Below are 16,435 nucleotides of genomic sequence, written 5' to 3'. Positions count from 1 at the left end.
CCTCTCGCGAACGCATGAACCCTAGTTTTGGTATCGCCCGAGTTCAGAGGTCATGCGCATGCGCTGTTTTCAACACAGGGCAGCCAGCTTCACATATTGCTAACTAGCTGAATCATTTGGTGCTAGTCTCCCTTTTTCTTGTGATTGTATCGTAATTTGTCTGGCAGTACAATGGCGGCAAGATACGACAGAGCTATCACTGTGTTTTCTCCTGATGGTCATCTCTTCCAAGTGGAGTATGCACAAGAAGCTGTAAAGAAAGGCTCCACAGCGGTAAGTCCTGAAATGAAACTAGTGCTAAGCTAATGTTAGCACACGTCAGTTAGCCAACCAGCTAAGCTAGCGACCAGCATACACTCTTAGTACTCTTCTATTTAGGTTTGTTGTATTACACAATCTGTTGCACTTACGTGTTGTCATTTTCAACGACCCTGCTGGTGTGCTAATCTGTAGCTAATTCAAGAACTATAACAGTTAAGCTCACGTTAAATACTGAAGACGAAAGACTCACTAGCAAGCATGTTGTTGCTGTGTCACTCTCACAATAGTTTCAGTTTCACTGAGATATCAACTAAAGGTAGATCACTCCAACAAAATTTGATTTATACGTGGTCTGCGAAGTCGTATTTTGCGAAACAACAATATGATGGTAGTTCGTGTAACTTTGTAGCTTGTAAAGGGACTTCTGGCAGAATTACATTGAACGATAACTGTCGGATTGTAATCCGTCCATCGAAACCTGTTATTTATAGTTAACCCTTGAAACTCCTTCAATATATACAAGAGCTTTTATCTAAAGTAGTAATTATTAGTGAGTAGTCTGATTAACGGCAAGCCAATTTTGTTTAATAGAAGATCTGACCGTAATAAATGTGTTGGATGGGCTTGTAAACCGTCAAAATACCGTCTTTTTAACATTCAGCCTGAAGTCCTCAATTGAAAGGTGTCACTATGGTCGTTGTAGAGGTCAGGATTGAGACTTTATGAGTTCCTCCTAATTGAAACAGACCCCCAGTTTGTTAGGTCAGTTGATTTTATTTTCTGGATATTTGCTCAGTACTATTCAATACGTCATAGCAACAATTGGCCATCACTGGGAGTGAAATGTTCTGTGATGTCAAAGTTCAGAAATTCATTTTGATGTTTTCCTTTCTATGCAGGTGGGAATCAGAGGGAAAGACATTGTTGTCCTTGGGGTTGAGAAGAAATCTGTGGCAAAGTTGCAGGAGGAAAGGACCGTCCGCAAGATATGTGCCCTGGACGAGCACGTCTGCATGGCATTTGCAGGTACCTGAAACAACAAAACCTTTTCCAGTAACCGAATAATACATTATTGTGAAACGTGGCAGAGTGGAGTAATGGACTAAAAAAAGTTTTTGCAAACACTACGTCATAACAGATATCTATGTAGCACTTGTATTTGACCCTTTATGTTTGTATAGACATTTAACATCTTTCCATTTTTTTTAAAGGTCTGACGGCAGATGCCCGTATTGTGATCAACAGAGCTCGGGTGGAGTGCCAGAGCCACAGGCTAACTGTTGAGGACCCAGTCACAGTGGAATACATCACGCGCTACATAGCTACACTGAAACAGGTACCCAACCTTCTAACCCATGATTTAATGATTACTATTCATTTTCAAAAAAGCATCTGTAAGATTTCATATTCACTGGGCAAGAACATGAAAAAAAAAGCTCATAGTTTTAGTTGCTGTGCTCTAATAGAACTGTCTTATTTATGTAAAGGTTTCTAAGAATGGCCAGTCACACCTGTCTGTACATTGGTCCTATTATTTGTAGCGCTACACTCAAAGCAATGGGCGCAGGCCATTTGGCATCTCCGCGTTAATTGTTGGCTTCGACGACGATGGAACTCCCAGGCTGTATCAGACGGACCCTTCAGGAACCTACCATGCCTGGAAGGTCAGTGAGTCCGCTCTCTGTTCATTACTCTGTTTTCCTGTTGCACTTGTACAACAAGTACCACGTCTGTATGAATTTGATTAATAATACATTTTTGTCTGATTCTTGGATTTGAAAAAAAACAAAACAGGCAAATGCAATCGGCCGTAGCGCAAAAACCGTGAGAGAGTTCCTGGAGAAGAATTACACAGATGACGCCATTGCTGGGGACAACGAAGCGATCAAGTTGGCTATCAAAGCTTTGCTTGAGGTAAGGTCAAATTTAGTCTTTGAATTTGGACACTTTGTATAAAGTAAAAAGATCTTTTTCGATTACAAATACTGTGAAATGCGAAAGAAGAGAAATTGTCCCGTCAAGTATTTCCATCTACCCCGGCACGAATATAATACTTTCCTTGTGACTTTTATCAAAGAGCACCAACTGCTTCCAGATGTAAACCAGGAAGTGATCTGCCATAATTGTTAGGTTTTCATGCATGACATTGCTTGGTTGTTTGTTGTGCTCGGCTGAACCTGCAGCCAAAACAAGGAGAGAATTAAGCAAATAAAAGCAGTCATTTTGCCCTGTATGTGTATTGTTGTATTCTGTGGTATTTTTATTTGAGTTACAGTATTCAATGACTTGTTCTGTATTCATATTTGCGTTTAAATACACTAAAACTGTGTTTCCTAACCTCAACATGAACGTGTGTTAGAGGCTGCAGTAGTTAATATATGCTGATTCGGTGGGATTTGTTTCCTCACAGGTTGTCCAGTCAGGAGGGAAAAATATTGAACTTGCTGTTATCAGACGGAATCAGCCATTGAAGGTGAGTCACTGCATATTATATCTGGCTGTTGTTTTTGTTTAACTTTTTTTATGTAATGGCTAATAATTGCATTTCTTTGCCACTTTTCAGATTTTGGAATCCAAGGAAATTGAGACCCTGGTGGCTGAGATTGAGAAGGAAAAGGAGGAAGAGGCAGAGAAGAAGAAGCAGAAAAAGTCCACTTGAAGCAGTTAACAAAGAGTTTTTTTTTTTTTTCATTATTGCACTTGGATGCCAATAGCATATTTGGGTTGCAAATACTAGTAAGTTTCAAAGGGTTTTCTTCTTTCATTCATTTCATTGTGAAAACCTAAATCCTAACTTGAGGTCCGTTGATGTTGTTCAAATGTTTTGCATTTGTTTCCGAGTGATACTGTACCACCCGCAAAGAATATCAAGTTCCTATACTTCCAGCTGTTGAGTTGACTGATAAAAGCACATACATGGATATCAAGCTAGGATTTAGATCTTAAACTACGCTTACAAGATGTTTTTATATCATACACCAAACAGCGCTGAGAAACCTGAAATAGCAAACCCGTTTGTAACATTCAGAAACTAAATGCTCAATAAAAGCGGATTTGTTTGTAACATGTTTTTACGTCATTTATGAAACTATTTTCAAATGTTCTGTAATAGCGGATGGCTTCACTAGATGGTGTCTGTGTATAAGAGTGAGTACTATTGTCTTAACTAGTGATCGCTTTCTTTAAGAGGAGAGCATAGGAACTTGAAAAAAAACAGCAGAGGAATGAATTTCCCCTCATCGATTATCCAACTGCAAAGCAAGTACTGCGATAAAGATAACTACAGTTTAAAACAGCACTAGCGGCAGTATACTGTGTGGCTATAAAGAGCTGTTTTCATCTATCAGCGTTCTGTCGCACAGACCTGGAAATGGGGAGGGGAATAAAAAGGTAGCTCGGATTGCTTTATAAAGTGTTCACCTCTCCCTCAGTCATTTAAAACAAATTAGTGAGGAGTGAATGAAGTGTCTAATGGTGGCCCAACGAGACCCCCTTTTGCCTCTCCCTTCTTTTTTTTCTTTTTTTTTTTATTTCACCCTAAATTCGCTTATCAAGCAACCGCTGCTCTGAATTCTCAACGACACAATTATGGCCGGCGGTGTGGTAGGGCTGCTTAATGGGATCCTGGCCTCAGACCCCAGTGGGAACTTTCAGTGACTTTAATCTGGAGCCCTTTGAAAAGTTGTACCGTGCTGTGCTGAAGAGCCCCGGGGGTTCCCTCTGACTCTCACCAAAGACATAATGGTGAATGGTAAAGTCCTTCATTTAGAGTCATCTCCCCAAGCCAGGATTTCCTGAGTGGGTGCCCTGGCTGCCTCGACTAGAGCAATTGCACTTTGTCTGCAATTTGTCTTGTTTGTGAGTCTTAAAGGTTGGTGTTTTTTGGGGGTGATGTCAGAGGATCAATTAAGCCTCTGATATTACTTCCCATATGTAATGTCATTAAATACTCAGAGGGATTTGTATGACTCGCTCATCCATACGCTAATTGGCCCCACACTAATGCATTTCAGCTACAAAAAAAACATTCGATGAGGTTACTGCGCCGTCACAGCCACCGGTTTGTTGACGCGCAGGTGCTGAATCCAGCAGATGACAAAAACAAGCCATAGGTAAACTTTCTTAAAGTTTACTCGGGGTAATCCTCTAGCCACAGAGGTTATCTGATCCATCTTGTCAATAGAGCAAGAGCAGCTTATTTTGTGCTGCTGCTAAGACTCCTCGTCTTTTGAACTGCTTCTGGGAAGAGTTTTCTTTCTTTTCTTTTTTTTTCTTTTTTTGCCGGCATTGTTGTTGCCCATAATCAGCACTACTGTGCCTCAGGACAAAGTCCATCTCTCTCATCGCTGGCTGCTGCTCATCATTAATGCAGAAAATAATGGCTTCACCAGAGGTCATCGACGGAGGAACGAGGCCCGAGGACATGTACTCTCCGAGCAAGAATGAGCAGTGCTGCGGGCTGTCGACTGAGTGCATTGTTTGTATACACACACACACACAAAAAACACAGCTTACACGTAGCAAACAGTATTAATGTGAGCACACAACAGATTTCTTCTTTTTTTTAAAACTGTGCCCACATCTCCTTTTCTCTTGATCTGTCATGCACATACACTTTAGGCGAAGAGTGTTCTCATGTTGTAGTTAATATAGAACATACACCAGGGGAAAAAAAAACATTGCATCTGATTGTGCTGTTTGGATGCATCCAACACCAATAGTGTGTCCCTCTCATAACAAAACCCATTGCTCTTCTCTCTCTAGCTGATTTCCAAGTCACAGGCACGTTTCACTTTGAGGATCTCCATTTTTGTCATTCTAATGTGCCACCCTGTGGCCGTATTTCAGAGTGTGCCCCTCTTGGGACGTTTAAAATTTGTCAGCGCCGAATGTCCTCGGGTCCAAATAAAGCAACTGCTTCAAGGGTATAGAAGCATTAGACATTAGGATCCCTGTGGAACTGAGGTTGCATTAGACTGCTGCGGAATTACCCGAGGTGTTGTCGCCTTCCACCAGCAGAGCGCAGTGTTGCATAAAAGCAGCCTTCCCATCATATCGCTTACACTTTCATCCCACTTTTTCGGCCTCCAGATTGACAGTGTGACTCCTTCTAGCTAACAGCGAGCAGAATCTACGGGGCCGCTGACATGTTTTTTTTGTTTTGTCTCTGCGCTCTGACACGCAGCCACAAAAGCTCTCCAAACAATTGAATCCATCGAGGGAGAGTTGTTTTGCTTAAAAAAATTGTCAGATGAAAAAAAGCAGCATGGCTCGTGACCTCGAGCGATGGCCAAGCTGTCAAAGTGTGTTGGGTCATAAAAGGCTACGGCTCTCAACACTGTCCCTTTTCTGCTTGTCACATGTCGACAGCTCCACACGTACACTATTTGTGTATTAGCAGGATTGGCCCGCCTCCTCTTCTCATGCCCTTTAGGGCTCTGCAGCAGTATGAGAATAAGGTCTGGGCATATTGGTGTGCTGGCTTACATATCCATAAGCGATCAAAAATATGTTCTGTTTTAATGGTCTGTTTCAACTCCTAGCTCCAGGGATATATTTTTGAATATCATTTTATTATCTCATATCACACATCTCATCTTCTCTGTCCTCAAATCTCTTTCCTCTCTCTCTCTCTCTCTTCCTCCTCTCTCTCCCTCGCACAACACACAGCACATTTTTATTTCCAACTGTTTTCTTTTTCTTGAACACACCCTCCACTCTTATCATCATCACACAGAGCAACGTATACAGTTGAGTAACAGATGCCACCGGCAGCTTCAGTTGTTTTTTTGTGTCCAGCGAAAAGGTGCTGAAATACTAACAGTTTGTGTGAAGAGACTAAAGGCATGGTTTTGAGTTACCCCTCAAGAGTCACCTGTCAGGGAGTTTTGTCTCGCGGAAGAATACGAGTACATCCTCCTCTAATTGAAAGTAGACACCACTGGGCCAGAAGGAGAGGACGAGAAACCGAAAGAACAGGAGAGACGAGGGAGGAGAAGGCAAAAATGAGATGGAGAGGCAAAAAAAAAAGGGAGCAGACAGAGCAAAAATAAACAATTCCCAGGATGCTGCGGGCCAAAAGCAAATGGCCCCGGGGCTCTGTGGCCTCTCAGGGCCGTGGCAGAAGCCAGTCACACACATCACATAGCATTACACGGGATGGGGTTACAGGAAAATGTCAGCCGACGCATAAGGAGGAACCATCAGCCCATAGGATAATTCGATTGCCTGAGGGAGGTGCAATCTTGCATTCCCACGATTCCTCTCTTTCCACCCACGCCCTCTTTTCATTGTATTTTTGAATCCATTTTTCCTTTTCAGTTATTTAATGTTTTTCAATTCTGTTGTTTGCTCTGGTAGCCACATATATTTACAAATCTACTTGTAAACGGGGACTATACTGGGTTCTTGCAGTAGGTTGTGTGTGTGTGTGTGTGTGTGTGTGTGCAGCCTTCTCTGCTGTCCCCATGGGAATGTTATGGGCCATTGGTTTGTAGCTCGGCCTCTGATATCTTGATTTACAACCTGATCCCCCCCCCCCCCCCCCCCCCCCACACACACACACACACACCCCACACACACACACACACACACACACACACACACACACACACACACACACACACACACACACACTTGTCCTCCTCCACTCTCACATTGTCTCACTGGTCATGGAACCAATCGGGTCCCTCCCAGTCTTGCTCCTGTGCCAGATGTGATCAAGATGCAACAATGATGAAGAAATATGAATTGAGTCACTGTGCATCCAAAAGCAGATGTTTGTATTATCTTTGTGACACAAAATGTTGTTCCACCATGCTGCTCAGGGCACGGAGTCGTGCAGCTGCATTAAATGCGGCGTGCATCGGATGAAGACAGAGGGATGGACGGAGAGAGCATGCAAAGAAAAAAGAGACGGCGAGAGAGTTCAGCGCAGATATGTGAGTGCGTCTGACAGAGAGGACAGCCCTGCAGGCAGGTCCCAGCCCTTCAGCGCCGAAAATGACACATGACTGCTTTGACTTTTGTCATCCCCTGTCTCCCTCCCTACCCCCCCTGAACCCAAGCCTCCAACAAACACCGAGGCTAGCATAGATACACACACACACACACACACACACACGCACACTCAAAGACACACAGTCACACACTGTATACTGCTTAGATTACATTATCTTCATCCCCGGGACATGAGCCCTCCTTGTTGGATGACATTTGGGCTTGTGCAGCACTAAGGTTACCTTTCTTTGCCCCTGAGTCAAAGATGCCTGTCTGCAGCATGCATTTGAAATGAAGGACGGGGAAAAAATCTGATGAGAAAGATTTCCAAAAGCACTTTGATCAGAGGCATCAACAGTCACGCACAAACTTGTTAAGCAGTATGTAAATTTGGGCTGATACTGAATAAAGTTGCCAGAATGGCATGAATCCATTGTGCTGCGATGATCAAAATAAAAGAGGGCTTCATATGCTGGAGGGCAAGAAAGTCACAGACATGAAGGTTTTTTTTTTTTCCCCCTTCCTCTTTTTTTTCTTTTTTCTACAAAGGGGCTGATGGGATGCAGAGAGGAGAGAAGGAGGGGAGGGAAATGAAAGATAGGGGAAAGCCTGGAAGGATCTCAATCTAAATTAGCCGAGTAGAAGGAAGACTGTGCTGAGTGAGACATATAATTAAAACCAAAGTGATGAAAACATCAGTACACATTCAGTCACTGAGCCAGATGAATTTCTGAAATCGCTACCGAGATGATCCAAAGGTGCTTCAAAGCTAAAGGTAAATCTAGCCTATTGTTAAAGCACACCAATCTCCCCATTTCCTCTTTACTGGGTTTCCTCTCTCAATCTCTCTTCATCCGCCTCCTCTCTCTTTCTCTCTCTCTCTCTCTCTCTCTCTCTCTCTCTCTCTCTCCCTCTCTCTCTCTGTTTCTTTATCCCTTCCTCGTTTTTTTTCTTCTCTCTGTCTGACACCCCGAGATGAATAGAGGCTGTCACTGAGACTCTTGTAGCCTGTCAGCTTCTAAACAAACAGTTAGCAAAAGGATCACTTTCCCAGGAAAGCTCCCAGTTCTGAGGTGAGGTCATCGTCGGCGGCTTGTTATGTCCTGTCCGAACAAGAAGACCAACCCCGATTGTAGACAGGAATATGACCCCACGCACCTGACAGTGTCACGCCTCGTCATACCGTACTATACGTCCTGCATGTTGTCCTCAACGCTGAAAAATGTATTAATTCTGGCAGGCCGCATCTGTAACCAAATGTCTCTGGCAGTTAGAGGGTGAAGCATTCTAACTGAGGGCCCTTTCCCTCCCTCCAGTGTAGTGTACCTCCAGTAAATCTGTCCTCCCTACAGCCAACGTCCCTGCGCCTAAAAGGCCTCTCAACAAAACAAGCCTGACTTTTGTGAGAGAAAAAAAATAAAAAACAATCAGCCCCCTCAGGTGTGTTCCCTCTCGCTCTTCCTCTCTGCACCTGCACTGAGTCTCTCAAGTCCTCCATGCGTCTCTCTCTCTCCACACAATGGAGACGGCGTGTTGCCTCCGGCGCCTCTCTCCAGCTGAGAGCCACCTCTCTCCAGAGGACAGGAGAGGAAAACTGCCAGCGCTAACAACTGATCCTGGCAGATAAAGGAGCAGATAGCGCACGGGGAGAGTGCCTTGGACAAACCTCGCTGTGGTCTTTGGGTGCTGCTTCTTTCAGCTCTGAGACAATGGCGATAACAACTGTTGGGAGGAAAAACGCCACTTTTGATGATTATGATGATGATGATGAGAAGGAGGAGGAAGAGGAGGTTGAGTGTACAGCATGAGGGTTGAAAGCACCCAGTCATATATTGTTTTTGGGTCCTATTTTTTCTTTTTTTTTAAATAAAATGCAATTTGTCCACTATGTGTTTTCACTTTCCATACAGATACTGCATAGTAATCGGGGGAAAAACCCTCATATTGATTCAATTTGTGATTTAAACTGCACTCACCATTGATCGTGTCAGCTCCACCACAAACACTGGGCTGTTTAGGCCCTTTTGCTTTTTTTTTTTGCTTTTTTTTTCTGTGCTGTAACGCTGTGGTGCCAGGCAGGATGACCTAGCACCAGATCACTGTACCACTCATGCTCCCGAGGGGGGAGCTGACTGGAACGGCAGTTAGGCGAGACGATGGTCGCAGGTCACCCAGGCCACAGCTGGGAAGCCCCGGGCCCAAGGGTTGACCTGATGTGATTAAGTGTACATCCATCCAGCTGCATGGAGAGAGAGAGTTTGTTGAATTAGTGTTACACCTGGAATTTTTTTATTTTTTTTCACTAATGCAAACCATGTTTTAAGTTGGAATCGACAGAGAAATACTGTTTATTTTACTGTTTTATAAGCGCTGGCTTGGGGTGGATTTGTATACCTTTTTTTTTTCTCCTAATTTCTCTTACTGATCGAGTCCAGTCCGGAGTCAGTGTCATTGCAGTGTGTGTGTGTGTGTGTGTGTGTGTGTGTGTGTGTGTGTGTGTGTGGTCTGTAAGAGTCAAGCTCCCGGTATTTGTCCTGAGAAAGACCTTGATAGGAATGGGGTCTGAGTGAGAGTGCTTATTTTATTCTCTTCCATGCCGCTGCAGGCTATGGCTGTATTAATGCAATGGCAGGGATCTTTGAAGTTGTGACTTTATGAGACAAAAGCTAATTTCCTTTCCTTTGTTCATTATCGAGAGAGACTTCCAGCCGGGCGGAAAAGCATGCTGTGCTAATTATTCCATTCATGAGTCGTCTCTAAAGTATGTAATGGATTTCACTGGGCTTTTCACAGGTAAGCAGGGTGATATGGCACACACACACCTCTGTCAACACGCTGGTTTACAGCGATTATAATCCTCACGGAATAAAGATTCAAATACAACGTCGACTGTAAGCAGAATAGAAGCAACTTTAGGTTTCCAGCTTGATAGTTGAAGTTAACTAAAAATCAGCACCGATACACATTTATGTCTCAACAAATATATCCTCTGCAGACTTATAAGACCAAAACCACTTTGCAACTCATTAAGACCTGAACCCAATTTCACAAATGAGTTTCAGAGATTGTGGGGGCCAAGTTAGGCATGTGACATAATGGGATTTCCATCTTTCCCCGAACCACAACTTGGCAGAGCATGAAGGGAAATGTTTCGCATTCCATCTTCGCAGCGTTACCAGGATGCCACCCACAACACCTGAGCGCTCCCAATCGGAGAGATGTGTGTGTGTTTGTGTGTGTGTGTGTGTGTGTGTGTGTGTGCATGCGTGTCCCGCCAGGGATGTATGGTGTGAATCCACTCAGAGTCATATCAGAAGGCAACGAAAGGGGGTGTAGCGGTGATACAAGCGAAAGCCATGTACCTCCTCCACTGCTGTCTGACACCCCTCCTCGTCCTCCTACTCCTACTCCTCTTCCTCTTCCTCTTCCTCCTCCTCTCTGCTTTGTTTGTACTCATTTCATTCCGTGTGCAGCCTCCTGGCAGGCAGGTCAAGGTTTACCCTCGCACCACACACCATTTCCCTCACACGCCGCCCGGGGGAGGAACACTAGAGGCCCGAGGCAAGGGCAAGCCCGAACAGCTCGCACAACATTGCCGCCATCACCACCTCTAACCATACTGATAGGAGGACAGAAATACTGAGCTCCGAATCACACAGTTGGATCTTCGTCTTTTCTTTTACCAATTATGCTTTTGTTTTTTTTCTCCCTTCTTTCTTTCTTTCGTTCTTTCTTTCCTCCATGCCCTTTATCTTATTGTACATTATTGATTTCTGTCAGTAGTAAGGTATGTGTCTATTAGCCGACAGATTTAATAGAGCGACGATATAAAGCTACTCATTTGTTCCCCCCGTAGTGTAAGTGTTCATTTTGAGAGTCTGATACTAACCCTGGCTAGGAGCTAGTGCTGGATTTTTAGCTGTAAATGGAAAATGCCTGTGGGCTTTTCATTTTCTGGGCCCAGACGTTCCCTTCATGGTGTCGGAGCCCTTGTGTTCACAGAGTTCATGTTTTGCTGCGGGGCTTTTTTTTTTTATTTTGTTTTATCTCATAGCTTAGACTAGCAGGGCTTTAACTCCCAGAGGACTCCTGCGTAGCAACAGCAGAGATCAACAAAGTAAGTTTGTTTATGTTGGCTGTGTCCGCATGTTGTCGACTTATACATTTCTCAGTCTCCATTTCCTGCCTCTCCTTGCCCCAGGGGAAAGGAGCCCTCTAATTGGATCTTGTTCTAATTGAGCCTAATACTGGAGCTAACCGGAGTTGGGCCCTGTGGCTAATGAAGAGCTGAATCAAAACTAAGCACTAAAACTTTGGCTGTGCGTGTGTGTGTGTGTGTGTGTGTGTGTGTGTGTGTGTGCCTGTGTATTCTGCTCTACATTCTATCATGAATGCATCATTACTCCTTTCGGTCTTTGCTTTTTACCTTATATTTTGTAGCTTACAGCAAATGGGTAATCTTAGCCAGGGAATAAGGGTTTGTGAGTATCATAGACAGAGCAACATTTGATTGTCAACGTTTTTTCTTATATATATATATATATATATATATATATATATATATATATATATATATATATATGTTCACATAATTAAAATTGCTCGTAACTCACCCACAAACTCAAATTTACGTTTAGCACGCTAGAGATTCTCCACAAGAGATGGCTGTTCAGTCATTGTCAGGCCATTTACACAAGCTGCATTCACATGGAAACAGGCCAACGGCAAAGCGGGTATAATTTTAGCGGCGGGGGCATCAAAAATGAGGCGAGGCCGGCAGAGGATACTGGCAACGGTAGATAACATGCTGTCTAAAGTCAAAATAAATGATGACGTCGCGACGGGATTTACAACTGGATGTTACGTAGGTCCCTCAGACAGGAGAGAGTTGTTTAAGTTTGCAATAGGATATTTAGAGAAAGCTGTATTCCATACAATTACATGAAACAATTTGATTTCAGATGTATTTTTCCAACAACACAGCAATATATCGCCATGCGTGAATGCAGCCGTAGTCCTACATGTATACACGTTAATGTCGCCACCTACAGGCAAAGAAAAAGATACATTTTTAACACTTGCACCACCTACGGGCAATGAGTTGCTATTGTCTTTTTTACCAAAATAAAAATAATTAGTTGACCGCAAGTGGATATCATATATAGTAAATATATCTAAATAGTAACACAACTGAGTTAGTGGCTATAAAACATAATATCTATTAAGTCAATGTCAATTATTTCCCCTTCAATGGTTAGGGTTAAAGTTTCTTTAAAGTGTTAAACCTCAAAAACACACACACACACACACACACACACACACACACACACACACACACACACACACACACATACACACAAACTGTATGTATATTCACACAAAAATGGCAGATATGAAAATAAAAATAAATATAATACATTTTGTAGTGTAGTTGTGGAATGAATTGTTTTCTTTGCCTGTGGGTATAGGCCTTCATGGAGGACATTTTGACTTGTCACAGTAGGAGAAGAACAGGTGTAAATAATGAAATTAACGATGGCTAAATTCCATTCAGCTGCTTCAGTTTTAGGGTGCATGCTCGTTCACTCTCACACGGTCACGAGTTACAGGGACAGTTGAATAAAACGGAGCCATATTTAATGTTATTTGTAACACCTGTGCTTTTCCTATCGTGACAACTCAAAATGTCTGCTGGAAAAAAAAGGTCTATGTTCACATCATTTTGCTGATAGTTTCCTTGCTAATAGGTGGCTGAGGTTGAACTGCCACTGCAGCTCTGTAACTGGATGATGTAGTCTGGTCCTGGTTTCTGGTGCTTTGCATCAATGCCACTGCACCGTGTGCCCTTGTTCGTAAACTTACCACACCAGACACTGCGGCCCAGATGAAAACCCATTTTCAAAGGATTGATTTTTTTCACTTATTCTCCTTTCCTCTGTCACACTAAATGCCAATCCATTGGATATAAAATGAAACAAGCCAAGCACACGCTGCACTTTCAACCGTCACATAGACAACAGAGAAATGGAAATGGATGATGCCGAGGTTTGCTGCTCGAGGGCTAGAAACGAAATGACTTCTCTCTTGCCTCAAGTTAAGAGATCGTCATCTTTTATATTTTTACCTATCTGCAAATCATCTGCCCTCTGTACACAACAACAGACACTTGTGTACAATGTGAGTAAATATACAAAATAGTCGTCATACATCTCTGTCCACAATGTGTTATTTAATCATATCTACAGCATAGGAACACGAGGAATCTGACATTCACCTATGTTTGAACAGAGTCATTCCTAGACAAATGCTGTTTGAATGATTCTTTTAGTAGTCAAGTAGTCCTCTAGGAGTGTGTTTTTTTTCATACATGACAACATATGGAAAAACTTGATATATTTCATATTTTATTTCTATATTTGGCAATGATGTATATTTTTTAGTTTAAAAAATGTATAAACCACCGCCAAGCTATGGCTTTATAGCCTATATACACCACTGATGTTATTGCATTTGTAAACAGCACGGCATTTTCTATAGCCTGATAATAATTTGAACTACAGAAAGCTTCATGAGTAAGCTAATTCACGAGGACTATGGGATTTATCATTATAAAAACAAAGGTACGATCGATTCTGCGGTTTAGTAGTAAATCACACACATAAGGCACAAGCTATTAGACAACACATATATTGAACACACTGATAGGCAAAAGTACATCCACCAATGCATTTTTTAAAGTAGGAAGAGTGTATCTTAGTAGAAGTAAACAAGAAAATAAGTTTTTCTGATATAACATAAATAGTTTTTCGCCTGTGCTGAATTTGGCACAGGCAGCCTAACCACATATGGCTTAATTGAAGTCTTACTTTTTAATCAACAATCTACTTAGCTGTCTTGGTTGATTACAAGTCCATTTTACACCTTCTTTGCATGGATCTTGAAAGTTATTTTAAGGAATATTAGCTGGCAAGAGGCGGTAGCTCCAGGTGTTGCTGCTGTGAAGCAAACTGTTAGCCAGTTGGTACCAGAAATAAACTCGGGAATAGTACAGTGTGCACTTAGAGCATACAGTTCAACTTTCTTTTTTCACCCAGCATCTCATCTCTGCTTTTTTAAAAACCCAGCTTGTAAATGGTAATGGGCGCTGCCATAACATAGCTGTGGTCGAGCTTTCAATTGGCCACATATGCTTCGAATATCCATTCTCTCAGCTTTGTGCCGTACAAAGTGATGTTTTGGAAGCTGCTGCTGTTCAATGTTGATCTCCAGATTGTGATGTCTTTCCAAGCAGTCGCTGTGGTTGGAGACCCTGCGAGGCACAACGCAATGCTGCACGGCGTTGTCGACGACCACAAGGGGGGGGTTGGGTGGAGACACAGCACTCCAGGTGGGCCGAGCTGCAGCCCCCCCCCCCCCCCCCCCCCCCTTCCCTCCAGCGCTCCGCCATGTCTGGAGAAGGAGAAGGGGAACGGTAAATGGTTCCAGAGCAAATATAGCCTTCCAAACCTCCTGCCTCAAGGATGTAGCCCATAGGCCAATAGGAAGATTGGAAACACATGAGAGAAAGAAACTACGGTGGGGCCTCTTGATGGCTCTCACAAAAACCCTGCCGGATGAAAGCAGTTTCCGTCGAATGTAAGAAATATTGTTGTTCCTTTTCAGGACGTGAACATTTGGACATGTATAGACCTCAGAGTGTACATGGGTGGGTGTTTTAAACTCATTCAAGAGTGGAATTGCATTGCCTGAGTAGCCCTCCGGCTCTTGTCTTGTTTGTTGCCGGTATCAAACAAATGGTCAGAAAGCCCATTACTCAAGGGGGAATGAAGTGAAACCGCACGTGTGCATATTGTGGTTATACGCGCGCTATGTGTGGACAAACCCCTCCCCGGCCCCGCGGGTTTCTCTGGGGTTTCTTGTCGCCCTGTGTCTCGGAGGTGAGAGGGCGGGCGATAATTGAACACTCCCTGGCACTTTTAACAAATGTATTGAAAGGAGGAATCGAAAAACCTGTTAATGAGATTTCCCTCCCCGGGCAGCGCTCTGGGTTATTATTGTTATAATTTTCTTAATCTAATGAGTTGCTCAAAGTTTATTTTCAAATGCATTTCCCCCATTCGCCCTGTAGGGCTCCTGTTTTATTAGCCTCAGTTCCTCGGCGGCACACAAACTTTATTAATAAATCAATTTACAATACTTTGGAGGAGGAGAAGGATCTTTTTTGAGACTTGAGAAGGCAGGATCTTTCAAATCCAACAAATGGTGAGACAAGGAGTCATGGAGCACGGTGTTAAGGATGGAACAGCACTGGCCCATAACCAAGGTGCACATCTTTATATTCTTGTTTTTTTTTTTTTTTTTTATTTACCTCACAAGATGGCTCCTGGCTTAGGGAATGGACCATGAAAATGGCTGCTCTCTTGTGCCCGCAGCGCTCTGTTTAGATTGGAGTTTTTCATGTGGCAGTTAGGCTGCTGGGATCTACACCCCAGGGGATGTGCTCTCATTAAGGACAGTAGCTCCGGGCTCTTTTGCACTGCTTCCTGTGGCCACTGACCTCCTTTTCACCCGTGGGCTTGCAGCTACACCACAGCTCCGCTTCTTGGTCTCCCTGTCACTCCCAACAATTGCCCTGGGGGTCGTCACATGACTCGAGTGACTCCTGACCTGCTTGGCCTCCTGAAACCCCGCCCTTCATGTCGGCGAGTCGGTTAAAATGATCACAGGCGGCATAAGGGTCACATTTGCCCTTCCCCTAAATTTTTTTTTTTTAAAATGGCGGTTATGTCCTTGGGCTTTTGAAGGAAGAATTTTCAGAGTTGACAGTGTCAAAACATCATGTCATAAATGGCCAGCCTTAATGTGTCATCTTAAAGCAGTACAGCTGCAATATTACTCATGTAGAGAAAGTTTGAGAACTACAGTGAAACTAAGCACGCCATCTGTCATTTCTGCAATGGTCACTGAGAGCAAATTAGTGATAGAAGGCACCTGTCTCATTGGACCTTTTACCTTGAGTTCAAGCAAATGCTTGCTGCTTGAACGGACACAAGCGGGATAATGACATTGCTCCGTCACCGTCCTCCCTGAGCCCTTTCTGCAGCCATTTCCTCCAACGTCGTGGCTCATTTTAGCCACAAGACAAACTAGCTTGTGAGGAGCACCTAAAGGTGAT

At 43.3% G+C, this 16,435-nt stretch overlaps 1 protein-coding gene across 1 annotated transcript; it reads left to right on the top strand.

Annotated features, from left to right (window-relative positions):
- Positions 1 to 55: 55 nt before the first annotated feature.
- psma8 (proteasome 20S subunit alpha 8) lies at positions 56 to 3,325 on the top strand. Its single transcript, XM_068701741.1, has 7 exons — positions 56 to 273; positions 1,161 to 1,287; positions 1,473 to 1,597; positions 1,803 to 1,925; positions 2,056 to 2,175; positions 2,672 to 2,734; positions 2,825 to 3,325. Exons 1-7 carry the CDS (start codon positions 172 to 174, stop codon positions 2,918 to 2,920), a joined length of 756 nt encoding a protein of 251 aa, XP_068557842.1. The 5' UTR covers positions 56 to 171; the 3' UTR covers positions 2,921 to 3,325.
- Positions 3,326 to 16,435: the final 13,110 nt, after the last annotated feature.

The sequence above is a fragment of the Cebidichthys violaceus genome, unplaced genomic scaffold (genome assembly GCF_023349555.1).
Source record: "Cebidichthys violaceus isolate CVI_PGR_0920_01 unplaced genomic scaffold, fCebVio1.0.p SCAF_8, whole genome shotgun sequence".
Lineage (NCBI taxonomy): Eukaryota > Metazoa > Chordata > Actinopteri > Perciformes > Stichaeidae > Cebidichthys > Cebidichthys violaceus.
This window is presented reverse-complemented; position numbering and strand designations above follow the sequence as displayed.

What these genes read in the sequence shown, in the direction of transcription:
- psma8 (XM_068701741.1), top strand. Translation starts at nt 172, where the DNA reads ATGGCGGCAAGATACGACAGAGCTATCACTGTGTTTTCTCCTGATGGT. An exon ending in CGTCTGCATGGCATTTGCAG is followed by an intron (nt 1,288 to 1,472) that starts GTACCTGAAACA and finishes TTTTTTTTAAAG; the next exon opens with GTCTGACGGCAGATGCCCGT. An exon ending in GAACCTACCATGCCTGGAAG is followed by an intron (nt 1,926 to 2,055) that starts GTCAGTGAGTCC and finishes AAAACAAAACAG; the next exon opens with GCAAATGCAATCGGCCGTAG.